The 12,117-nt window shown below is 44.3% G+C and overlaps 1 protein-coding gene across 1 annotated transcript in view; it reads left to right on the top strand.

Annotated features, from left to right (window-relative positions):
- Positions 1-16: 16 nt before the first annotated feature.
- Positions 17-12,117, top strand: part of LOC106893750 (bifunctional purine biosynthesis protein PURH) — a 28,700-nt gene continuing 16,599 nt past the window's right edge. The window contains exons 1-9 of the mRNA XM_014951948.1: positions 17-137; positions 598-724; positions 2,903-2,979; positions 4,059-4,125; positions 6,518-6,606; positions 8,076-8,227; positions 8,356-8,512; positions 10,210-10,335; positions 10,460-10,567. Of these exons, the coding sequence (XP_014807434.1) occupies positions 17-137; positions 598-724; positions 2,903-2,979; positions 4,059-4,125; positions 6,518-6,606; positions 8,076-8,227; positions 8,356-8,512; positions 10,210-10,335; positions 10,460-10,567 (1,024 nt within the window). The remainder of the gene's footprint in view (positions 138-597; positions 725-2,902; positions 2,980-4,058; positions 4,126-6,517; positions 6,607-8,075; positions 8,228-8,355; positions 8,513-10,209; positions 10,336-10,459; positions 10,568-12,117) is intronic.

Here is a 12,117-nt window from a genome sequence, read left to right as displayed (position 1 = left end):
GGGGAAGAAGGCCGCGATGGCCGTAGGGGCGGGTGGGCCGGGGCCGCCGGGCCCGAGGAGCGTTTTCCCGGGTTCAGCTAAACCCCCGGAAGGCGAGGGGGCGGCCGGGTGCCGCTCGCTTCGGAGCTTCCACCCCGGTAGTTTCCGTGCCCTGAGGGGGTGTGGGGAGGGACCGCTTCTTTCCCTCCGGGCCGGTTATACCTTGGCTTCTAGGGGCCTGAAGTGCCGGGGTTGTGGGGGGGAAGGAGGGGAGGAGAAGCGGGAACGGCGCTGAGGGGATGTCCCGGGCTCGGCACCCTGAGGTGGCGGTGGGAGGGCGGGAGAGAGGGCCCTGTTTGGCCTTGGGGGTGAGGAACAGGGGGGCTTCTCCGGTTTGGAGGTGGAGAAGCGTGAGGGGACTGGTGGTCAAGACTCCCTTCTCCCACCTGGTCACTTCCTTGGCAGGCAATGCCTTGCCTCACCTCAGAGAAGATTCCTAAGTTATAAAAGTTGTGAACTATGTTTAGGTTTCTTAAAACCTGTTGCTTTCTTTCTCTGTTCTGCTTTTGAAACCAAAATATTTTTGCTCTTTCCCCCCCCCCCTCCCTGCCCCGTTAGCTTTACTTAGTGTCTCTGATAAGACCAGCCTGGTGGAATTTGCGAAGAGTCTGAATGCTCTCGGCCTGGGTTTAATTGCCTCTGGAGGAACAGCCAAATCCCTGAGAGATGCTGGCTTGCCTGTCAGGTACAGATGCTTTCCTATACATTTCCACTGAAAATGCTTATTTGGGTCCTGAGGTTGCTTGAATTGCTTTCTCCATCTGTGAGTGAAAAAAAAGATTGAAAACTGGTCTGCAGGCAGGTCTTCTTTTCCAAAGAAACCTGCCCCAAAGCAAAATTCAGAACCTTCTTGGTCTGGAGTTGGTTGGCTGAGGCCAAAGAGTGTTATTGTGCAGGTCAGCACACAGAGATGTCAGGAATGTTGTGTTGGAGATGATGCCTTGTCTGCCTTGAGCCCACTTTTCTCCTGTGAGACCATCAGTTTTCTTGAAATTCATAATCTGATTCTGGTGCAGCTCTTCACAGCCAGGTGAAATCTGATTTTTGCCTGGTCCTGGGACAGGAAAGGTCACAGGTGTCAGGAATATGCTGAAGCTCACTGGAGGTCAATTGTCACAAATAATTTTCCCAGTGTGATGGTCAGCTTTTTTCAGACAGAGCCTTTAAGTGTTTTGCAGCAACTGTTTAAAGAAGGGGCATGAACAGTCACTGGCTGGTTTGGCCCATGATTCTGGGGACATTTGTTTCAGTTTCTTCCATGCTGTGATTAAAAAAAACCGGCTCTAGCCAAACAAAAACTGTTTCCAGTACAGTGATGAAAAATCTGACAATTATTTGGCAGGACAGGTGACTGTGACTGCTTTTTTGCTTCCAGTGAGTGCAGCGATAGGCCCCTAGCCCATCAGCATGAACATAAACCACTTCCAGAGCTCCCTGTCCTCGCTGTTATCCAGCACTTGGTCATGTCCCTCCAACTTCTGTGCTTGGCTATGCTACTGCTGAAGCCTGAAGCAAAGGATGCTCACAATTCCCCTTCCTTTTCCAATTTATTGCTCCTTTGCCATCATAAACAATGACAGGGAGTAGTGAGACCTTAATTAATGTTTTGGCTAAGCTGAGTTCAGTTTCTTCCATGCTGTGATTAAAAAAAACCGGCTCTAGCCAAACAAAAACTGTTTCCAGTACAGTGATGAAAAATCTGACAATTATTTGGCAGGACAGGTGACTGTGACTGCTTTTTTGCTTCCAGTGAGTGCAGCGATAGGCCCCTAGCCCATCAGCATGAACATAAACCACTTCCAGAGCTCCCTGTCCTCGCTGTTATCCAGCACTTGGTCATGTCCCTCCAACTTCTGTGCTTGGCTATGCTACTGCTGAAGCCTGAAGCAAAGGATGCTCACAATTCCCCTTCCTTTTCCAATTTATTGCTCCTTTGCCATCATAAACAATGACAGGGAGTAGTGAGACCTTAATTAATGTTTTGGCTAAGCTGAGAAGAAGAGTGCTGAGGTATTGTGGTCTTCCATTCTCTCACATAAACCATGTTGACTTGAGATTTGCATATTTTGGTTATTTCAGTGTATTTAAAAAATAACTGTACTGCTTAGTTGAGTGTGACCCATGAACTTTATTTCCATTCCTGGGAAAAGCACATGTTGCCCCCTTGGCATAGGGGAGTTTTGTGTACAATTGTTTTTTCATACAATTTTTTGGTTTTGGTCACTTCATAGAAAGCAGTGTCCTTTCTGTCTCCTGTCAGATGTAACATTTGTATAAGATACAAATCAACATCTTGTGAAGAGTGAGGGAGCAGTAAACCAACATTTTGGCTGTTTCTGCTAATCCTTCTGTACCCAGCAGCATTTTGCTAAGTAGTTGACAGATGCCAACCGTAATAAAAACAGCTGGATCTGTCTTAATGTGGAATGCTTCATCCCAGCCTTCTGTAAGATGGATGCATCCTAGTCTGTCCCTCAGCATAGGTTTTTCCTAGCAGTTTAGTAATATACCTTCCATATGTTGTGTTCTTACTGAGATACAACGTATTGTCTAATATACCTTCCATATGTTGTGTTCTTACTCAGATACAAGATACTGTAGTTTAGAGGGATCGTGCATGTGTTTTCTCTCATTGATGGAAAGGTGTGGTGATTTTTTATTTTTTTTAACAGATGGGCCAAAAGAAAGCAAAGTTTATTTCCCCTCCTTGCTGCCTTCGAAACTCCTAGCTTTTAAATCTCCTTCCAGTAAAACCAACATTGCCAGTAGATCTAAATTACTGCCCTGATGGAGATAATAAACAACATATAGATTAAGGTGGTATGTCACATCTATTATTGTGCTGTGTTTTCTTGTTGAGCAGAGATGTTTCGGACCTTACGGGGTTCCCTGAGATGTTAGGTGGACGTGTGAAAACCCTTCATCCTGCAGTTCATGCTGGTATGTTTCTGCTAATATATTTTCAGTCTAAAAAAGAAATCCATGGGCAGTGAGGGTGGGAAGAAGGTCTTTTGTTTTTTAAGGGTCATGTGGAAGAACTGGGTAATGAAAACAGATTTGTTCAAGCAGAAGCAGGAGGGGTGTGAAAAGCAAGGGGTGGAGAAGTGCATGGTGGCTGAATTACTTCCTCTGTTGCTGTGCTGGCATCTCTGCAGTTAGCAGAGCTTTCCCTCCCCAGGGCTACAAGTAACAGGCCTTCTCTGTAAATGCCTTTGCACATTCTTTGCAGAGTCAATTTCAGACCTGTTCAGGCAGAGAGCTCCACTGAATTTAACCTCTAGATGAAACCAGTGTACAGCATAGTCTGTAGTGGGTCATTTCTGGAGGTTTAATCTTCCCTAGCTCCTCTTCAGCAGGGGAGATGTCCGATAATTGGTCAATCTGGACATTATACCATCTGCTTTATCAAATCCTGTTATTGTGCTTAAGATCCATCAAATGGAGCATGTTGCCCATCATACCCAAAGGCTGGAGGCAGTCTCCTCTGACAACCCAGGATTGTGGTGTTGCTTTCTCTGTCCCAGGCAGTCACCTGTGTGTTTCTCCAACTTCCTAGACCCAAGCCAGCCACCTGCACTGCTCAGCCAGAGACACAGCCTCTCTTCTTTTCACTGTTCTATAGGCTTTGGGTGGTGTTGGCTGATTTTAGTGGCAGGTGCCCTTTTCCTCTCCATCAACTCCTTAATGACAGTTTTAGTATTTCAAGGGTAGCAACTGAATGCTTAAAATAAAGTATATTTTCGCGGTTGCTCTTCAGCATTTGGAGTGCTCTGGGGTTTAGCGTTGGGGGGGAAAAAACCTGATAGTATGGAATTTGAACAGTGAAAGAGTCAGTAAAATGGAATAAATATAGAAGAGTAGGGGCTGAGGCCTGTTGCCTGAGCTAGAATCAGAAAGTTCATGATAAGAAGTCTCTGAGGAAAAGCATGGCCTGAAGGAAGGTGTTAAATTTAAAAAATATTGGTGATTTAATTCTTTTTTTAGTAAAGATGTACTGTTGTATTTTTTTTTATAACTAGGTATCTTGGCTCGCAATATTCCAGAAGATAATGCTGATATGAACAAACAGGATTTCAGCCTTGTGAGGTAAATTTTGGGGAACATGATGCAATTCATCAGTAATCAAAAATGAACACTGGGGACCAGTCAACACCAGTTAAAGAGAGCAGTAGGGATGGTAATGTCTGCCCACCAGAAGGTCTGCAATCTCCTTCCTTTTCCCTGTCAGGAGATAGTATGTTTTTAAAAATACAATTTTCTGCAGGTGCATCTTTATCACTTGTAGTAAGAGAAAACTAAACCAAGAAAGTTACGTTGTGGTTTCTGCAGGGAACAGAGGTTTTAATTTCTTCTGGTTGTCTGGGAATTTTGACACTTTACATTTAGTCAGTGTTGGGCCACGTTCCTCCTCTTGCAAAGTTGAATTCGGTGTTTTAGAAGCTGGCGCATCTCCCCACAACTTGGCTCTGGGTATCTGATCAGATGATAATCCCTGATTTGGAAACGCTTGCTTAGTAAATATACCCTTTGATATTTGCATAATGTTTACTGAGTTTCAACACATAAATAAAGAGTAGATGTGGAAAGCGCATCAGGAACACATGGCATTTGTACAGACCCAAAACACACAGATAACAGACACAAAGCTTACTTTGAGAGCCATCACAAGAGCAAGTGAGCTGCAGCCAGAAATTGAAGTAACACAGTTTGTGCACTAATGTAACAAATTTTTCTGTTAGAGTGTATTTACTCAGTACCACTCATACAGGGCAGTTTTGGACTATGTTTAATTTGGTTTTAATATCTAGTTAGTAATACTGACTAACTAGTTCTGTTTCTGTGGGTAGCTCCTTGTTTAGAAATGAGTGGCTAAATTGAACATAGGAAATTGTAGGTATATCCAGGATGGGAGGTAGAGTTTGACTCTGGTGATTTGGGCCAGAATGCATCTTAGCTTTTAAAATTACTTTAAAAACCTGATGTGCCCAGGATGGATGGATTTCCAGGCTGAATTTGAAAACCTGAAATTTAAAACCACAGGAATCCTCATAGATGGCTCAACACTGGTGGCTCTTCAGAGTAGGCTGCATATGAAAGCAGCCTCTGCTGAATTGCAGGGGGAAAAACGTGCCTTTACATCAATGACTTACAGTGCAATTGCATCTGGAGTTATAATTTGGATTTGGGTTGTCTTGCATAAAGCAGAAGGAGCTGATCCTCAGCAGGACTGTGTTGGCATAGTTGCATAAAATTTACATACCCAAGTCAAGGTCGGAAACCTTGATATTGATTATCTTGATTTCCATAGATAAAAGCATTAGAAGTGTTAAAAGTCCACAGATTCCTGATGCTTTGCAACAGATCAGGAGCGTGATTGGATTATGAGGAGGGGGTATTAGAAATAGAACAGGCAATAAAGGACATTATAGGAAATTAGAGACATAGGAGGTTCTGGAAGCTGATCGTCCCTTCTGCTCAAGTTCATCACAAAGTACAGAAACAAAGGAATATTATAAGTTGGACACAAACATATGCATCACAGTGATTCACTGCCAATACTGAGTATGTGTTGGAGTTTGATACCTTCATATATTCACACCAAGAGAGTAAATTAATTCTCTTGGATTAAAAGCATTGTGAAGGTCAAAACAGATACCTCCATTCCCTAGAATTCATGTGGCAGTAGTAGGATGGGACAGGGCAAGTTCAGGGCTTGAACTTCACGCTTTCTGGAATACAGACTGTGTCTTCTTCCAGATCAGATCAAAGAACTAATTCCAGTAAGGTCCAATCTTACCTTGAGAGGGGAAAGTCAATTCTCCCCTTTGCTTTCATGTGCTACAGAGGCTTTATGGGGTCCAGGCTGTGCACTCAGGTTTCATATGTTGTTGGTATTTTAAAAGTCCAGAAGGTGATACGTAGGTCATTTTCTGTTCTTAGAAAAGTTGCAGAAATTAGATTGATTGTACTTTGTTTGCCATGGACCTTGCCCTGGGTACTTACTCTCCTATGAAAGTTGGTGGATGCCTATTTTTAGCATTACTGAGAGCCCACTTTGAAGTCCTTTGAAATGGCTCAAATCACTCACCGAAATCACTAAGCATTTAAATACAGGCCCGTGTTTTTAAAGAAACTCTTCCTTTAACGGCTCCAAATTGCAGTTCTATCTGCTGTAACATTAATGCACAGAGTTCAGTTAAATTTCATTTCCAAATTGCAGTTCTATCTGCTGTAACATTGTTTAATGCACAGAGTTCAGTTAAATTTCATAATGCATTATACCACCACTTGGCCTGTGGCTGGACACCCTTGTCTCTTAAGTCTTTTGGAGAAAGAAGTCTTGGCTACAGGATTTTATGTTGGTCCCTGATCTGAGAGACAAGACCGTAAAACCACGGGTGGTATCTTGTGCTTGCCAAGCCCAGTTTGACATTTTTATTTCTTACTGAATAACCCTGCTTTTCCCCTCAATTCTCAGAGTTGTGGTGTGTAACCTCTACCCCTTTGTGAAGACCGTGTCCTCTCCGAATGTAACTGTACAAGAGGCAGTGGAAAAGATTGATATTGGTAAGTTAAAGGGAGAGCAAACCTCTTCTCTGGATGGACTTGATGGTTCTGGTCTCTAAGTGGTCTCAGTTCTTTTCTTTTTGTTTGCTGGCCTTGCACACCCATAAAGGAAGTCTGCTAAAGAGCTCAGGAGTTGCATGGAGCAGACTAAAACCATAGTTGGGTAAAACTCAGTGCTTTTAAGCGAACCTACAATTAAAATAGTGACTGTTGTACTGGCAGCTGGCAAGCCATGCTGCCTAGGTGGGCAAGCCATGGCACTGCCCAAAAAGAAGGAGCCTGATGTACTGTAGAAGGCTGTGCTGAGCAAGGTGGAGCATGCTTCCTACTGAAACATGGAGAGCAGATGAAACCTCTTTTGCAGCCTCTGGCAGTGTAATAAAAGTGAACGTGAGCTTTGGAGAGAAAAAGCTGAACTGCTGAAAGTGATCTGGGGATTGCTGAAAACTTCGCTGCAGGAAGCCGTTACCAGGATGGTCTGCGTACGTAGGAGAGCAGTTAGGAGCTGTGCTTGGAAGCATGGATACCTGTTTCAGCAGCAGTTTTGCTCTTCCTGCTAGTTATTAACCCCAGAAGGCTTGCTGTTCCTTCACTGCAGCATCTCTGCTTGGTGGCTTGTGAACAGCACAGGCACAGTTTTGGGCCATGAGGTTGGAATTGCGATTGAATTTTCTTGCAGTAGTTTATTCCAAATGATGCCCAGCAGAGCTCTCTATTAAATGTTTTATGGAGTAATACTCACTCTGCATGTAGCAGTGCCAGCCTCTACTTTTCCTTTGCAGCAGCCTAGTATCTTGTATGATTTAAAGTGTTGTAATAGCTGTGCAGAGTCAGATTTAAGGGGGAAGCCTGGCATTTTATCTTACACAGAGGGCCTGGGCCGGGTTCATTAATGTTTGCAGAGAGATTTGGGAACCTCTGTTGCTTGGCAGCGTAGAAGTAAATCTTCCTGTAGACCCCTCCCTAGCCCAGTGTGGCAGAGGATGGTGCTTAAGGGATATGTGGAGACAGCCATCCTCTTCATGATGTGGCTGTGCTGCTTGAAGGCGTTCTTGCCCCAGTTGCTTGTCGCAGCCTGTGACCTGTTTCCTTGCCACTGTGGCTCTGCCTGTGTCTGCAAAGGCCAACGAATGTGCACCTTCACCAGTGGATGGAGTCAAACTCACCAACCTTGTGTTGTATCTTTTGAAGAACACTCTTACAATCCCTTCTTACCTTCATCTGGCATGACTGATCGATCAGTGCATGTCCCTTCTTGGCCTCCAATGTGGCTCTCCACCATGCCACATCCAGAAAGGGATGTGCCTTCATCCTCCATCCTTCCTTTGCAGGCACTCTTACAATCCCTTCTTACCTTCATCTGGCATGACTGATCGATCAGTGCATGTCCCTTCTTGGCCTCCAATGTGGCTCTCCACCATGCCACATCCAGAAAGGGAGTCCTTCATGCCTCCACCCTTCCCTTGCAGGAGGAGTTGCCTTGCTGCGAGCGGCTGCCAAGAACCACGCTCGTGTGACAGTTGTGTGTGACCCTGCAGACTACTCTGCAGTAGCTAAAGAGATGGCGACATCAAAGGACAAAGACACCTCCATGGAAACCAGGCGTCACCTTGCACTGAAGGTTAGTCCTGTTTGCTTGCAGCAAAGGGCTTTTTTTTGCCTTTTTGTTCATTCACTCCTTTAAACGCCAAAATCCTTTGGAAGTTGATGTTTGTGACTTGATGGGTGTCCCCCCCGTTGTGTCCCCAGGCTTTCACTCACACTGCTCAGTACGATGCAGCCATCTCTGACTACTTCAGGAAAGAGTACAGCAAGGGAGTGTCTCAGCTGCCCCTGAGGTACGGCATGAATCCTCACCAGAGTCCTGCGCAGCTCTACACGATGAGATCCAAACTGCCCCTGACAGGTGAGGCCTTGGCCACACTGGCCAAAAGGGAGCTCTGGGATAGCTAGGAAAGGAGGTGGTTGGGCATATTTGGTGGTTGTCTTTGAAACTGAAATACCACCTTGTACCTTAGGCCAAGGGATGTCCAGTAGTGCCTTAAGGATGACTTTATTACTGAGTGGCACTAGCTCTGCAATGAAAAGGTTGAGCTGTGTGAGACAGGAAAGCTTGTCTGCTGACCCCCACAAAGCTTATTCCAGCTCCATGTTTCTGTGTTATTGTAAGATTGTGTGTCCACACTGAAGAAATTTTGGGAAGTTTTACATAGTGCACCTTCTGTTTGACATCAGATCCAGATCTTGCAAAGGAAAACCTTGTTATCCTTTTAAGATGCTTTGCCCCTTTCCATTTTCCTTATTTAGATCTCCCCAGTCTTTTTGTGTCACCATTTACTCTGTGTAGAAACCAAGTTGGTCTTCTCTACATTTGAATGGGCTTTTTCTTTTTTTTTTCTTTGATATTTTTGAGCAGAGAATTATTACCTTAGTTTTCTGCTTCTGCTAATGGTGGCAGAGGGAAGGGATACTAGTCTTGCTCGCAAGAGTTTGGGACAGGCCTGGTGTCTCTCTCTGCCAGTTTCCAGGCTGTGCCACTCATCACAGTGCTGTGGCAGCAAGGAAAAACCCTGTTTTGGAGAGGAACCAGACTCTGACTACTCTTGTTCTTGAGAGTGCTTTTAATGTTGGTGAAAACCAGCTCTGCCTTGGTGCAGGCATTGTCCTGTTGAACAGAGAAAGAAGCTTTGTGTTGCAGAATTTCCTTGTTTCAGTTCTGGGATCTCATAGGAAGCTTTTCCACACCTTTACTGGAAGTTGTTTGGCTTCAGAGTTGGCCTCCCAGTATGGCAACAGAACAACACTGTGTTCACTTGTGTTGGGCATGGACTATTGCTAAAATGATCTTTTCCTCCTGTCTCCTGAAATACTCACAGTCCTGCCATGTCAGTACGAGCAGTTCTTCTTGCAGGGCCAGGGCAAAAGGTTTTGAGAGCAGACTTTTGAATGGCCTTTACTCTTGGCATGGATTTCTCGTGAAAGGACCAGATGAAGCATTCTGCTAAAAGCTTGCCCTAAATTTCATGGCTGTGAGTGGTTCTGTTGACATCAGTTGGAGACAGCATGTGCTTAAAGTTTGGCTAGTGCTGGAGTACTTTTTTGAATCAGAGCCATAGTCACTATATGAAATTTACTAGAACTGTAAAGAAATTTACCTGCTGAGGAGCAGGTGCCTTTTGTGTTCTTCCCTGACAGCACTGCTCTATGCACCTTGGTCCAAATCAAGCTCTGGTAGGCTCCCTCAGAAAGAGCTAGCTCTTCTTCTACATGGCTGCCAGTTGAAGAACTCAGAGAACATAAGGGGGAATGTTCTTTTCTTTTTTTGTTCCCCTTTCACAAGAGGGGAGGTGCATGTGGTCAATGTGTGTTGTGCTCCAAGGTCTTAGCAGCTTGAGGTAGGGAAGAGAATTGTATTGACATCTCCTGAGTCTCAAGCCTGTGCATTCTTCACAAGTTAACTGGTTGCTGAAGAACCAGGGTCGTTTGACAAGAACTATTTGTAGGGATTTTGATTCTTGGTGGGAGAAATCTCTTCCATTTGCTGTCCAGACTCTGGGGAGAAGGCTCTGCCTGTGTTAATGTCTCTGTGTGCTGTGTTTGCAGTGGTGAATGGCTCTCCAGGGTTTATCAACCTGTGTGATGCTCTCAACGCCTGGCAGCTGGTGAAGGAACTCAAGCAGGCGTTAGGCATTCCTGCTGCAGCCTCCTTCAAACACGTCAGCCCTGCAGGTGGGTGGCTCCTTGTTGTTGTGCTTTTCTCTTGGAACAGACTATGACTTTTGGCAAGCTGGGGAGGTCCCAGGGATCAGGGAGAGGTTCTAGTTTGAGTGCCCTGGCTTGTGTTTCCCACTAGGTGCTGCTGTTGGAATACCTCTCAGCGAAGAGGAGGCCCAAGTCTGCATGGTGCATGACTTCCACAAGACCTTAACACCCTTAGCAGCTGCCTATGCACGAAGCAGAGGTGAGAGAAGCCCAGGAATAAACTCATGTGTCCAAAGAGCCAAGCTTAATTCTCAGCACCTGAGCAGCATTCTTAGTGCTTCGCAGCCTCTTCCCTTTGTGCTCTACTCCTCCTCTGTAGGGTTTTCCTCCATGAGGATCTCACTGACCGACTAAATGAAGAGATTGCCTATCAAAAATGGTTCTCCAAGTGAGCAGACCTTGTTTCAAAGAGGCTAAAGCTACTTTGGATTTTGTCCCTTGATCTATATAGAAGACCTGTAGAGATCTTTAATTTTTTTCATTTAAATATGCATATGCAAGCACACACAAATAGATAAATCTGTGGGGTTTTGGCTAAAGGATCTGGATAAGCAGCTGTGCTGGTAGCACCCTCAGCCTCAGGAATACTTAAATTCAGTAGGAATGTTCCTGCGTAGTATTTGGTGGGTGTTTTTTTTTTAATGCTTTTGTTGTGCAGAGCTCACAGAAAAGCTAAACACAAGTATATAAAAATAACTATTTCTGCTTATCAGAGATACTTTGCTAATTCTCTCCTTTTCCACGGCATTCCTAGAAATTCTGCCCAGATTACAGGAAGCAAAGCAAACTTACTTGATATGGGGTACATTGGTTTGGGTTCATTTTTAATGCTTTTGTTGTGCAGAGCTCACAAAAAAGCTAAACATAAGTATATAAAAATAACTTCTGCTTATCAGAGATACTTTGCTAATCCTTGCCTTTTCCATGGCATTCCTAGAAATTCTGCCCAGATTATAGGAAGCAAAGCAAACTTACTTGATAAGGGGCACATTGGCTTGGGTTCGATGCATATGCAAGCACACACAAATAGATAAATCTGTGGGGTTTTGGCTAAAGGATCTGGATAAGCAGCTGTGCTGGTAGCACACTTAGCCTCCCACTGCAGATGGAGTGCTCAGGAATACTTAAATTCAGTAGGAATGTTCCTGCGTAGTATTTGGTGGGTGGTATTTTTTAATGCTTTTGTTGTGCAGAGCTCACAAAAAAGCTAAACATAAGTATATAAAAATAACTTCTGCTTATCAGAGATACTTTGCTAATCCTTGCCTTTTCCATGGCATTCCTAGAAATTCTGCCCAGATTATAGGAAGCAAAGCAAACTTACTTGATAAGGGGCACATTGGCTTGGGTTCGTTTTTCACCACTTTAAAGACCACCTTTGAATGTTGCTCTCAGAAAATGACTGCATGATAGGTAGAAAAATAAACCTTTAGAATGGCAGGGACAGAAGAATTGACCTTGCTAAGTAGTAGAGCATCGCTGAGTTCACCTTAGCTATGCCATTAAATAGAGAGAATGTTTATTTAAAAAAAAAAAAAAAGGAATTTCAGCTACATTTCTGGGTCTGGCTTCTTGCAGGAAAAGCCAGCTGGGAGCATTAGGCATCTAAAAGCTTTCTGCTTTTTCTAGTTGTCTCCCATCTAAAATCTTTTCTGTATGGTCCTTGTTTTTCCTTGTCCTCTTGCCACCATGGCTACAGCAGAGCTGGTTGCAGTAATGGAGGTAGTCATTACAGAGGTAGAGCTTTGA

The sequence above is a fragment of the Calidris pugnax genome, unplaced genomic scaffold, assembly GCF_001431845.1.
Source record: "Calidris pugnax isolate Ruff unplaced genomic scaffold, ASM143184v1 scaffold179, whole genome shotgun sequence".
NCBI classification, from domain to species: domain Eukaryota; kingdom Metazoa; phylum Chordata; class Aves; order Charadriiformes; family Scolopacidae; genus Calidris; species Calidris pugnax.
The sequence above is the reverse complement of the archived record's forward strand: the minus strand, read 5'-3'. Positions and strand labels throughout refer to the sequence as shown.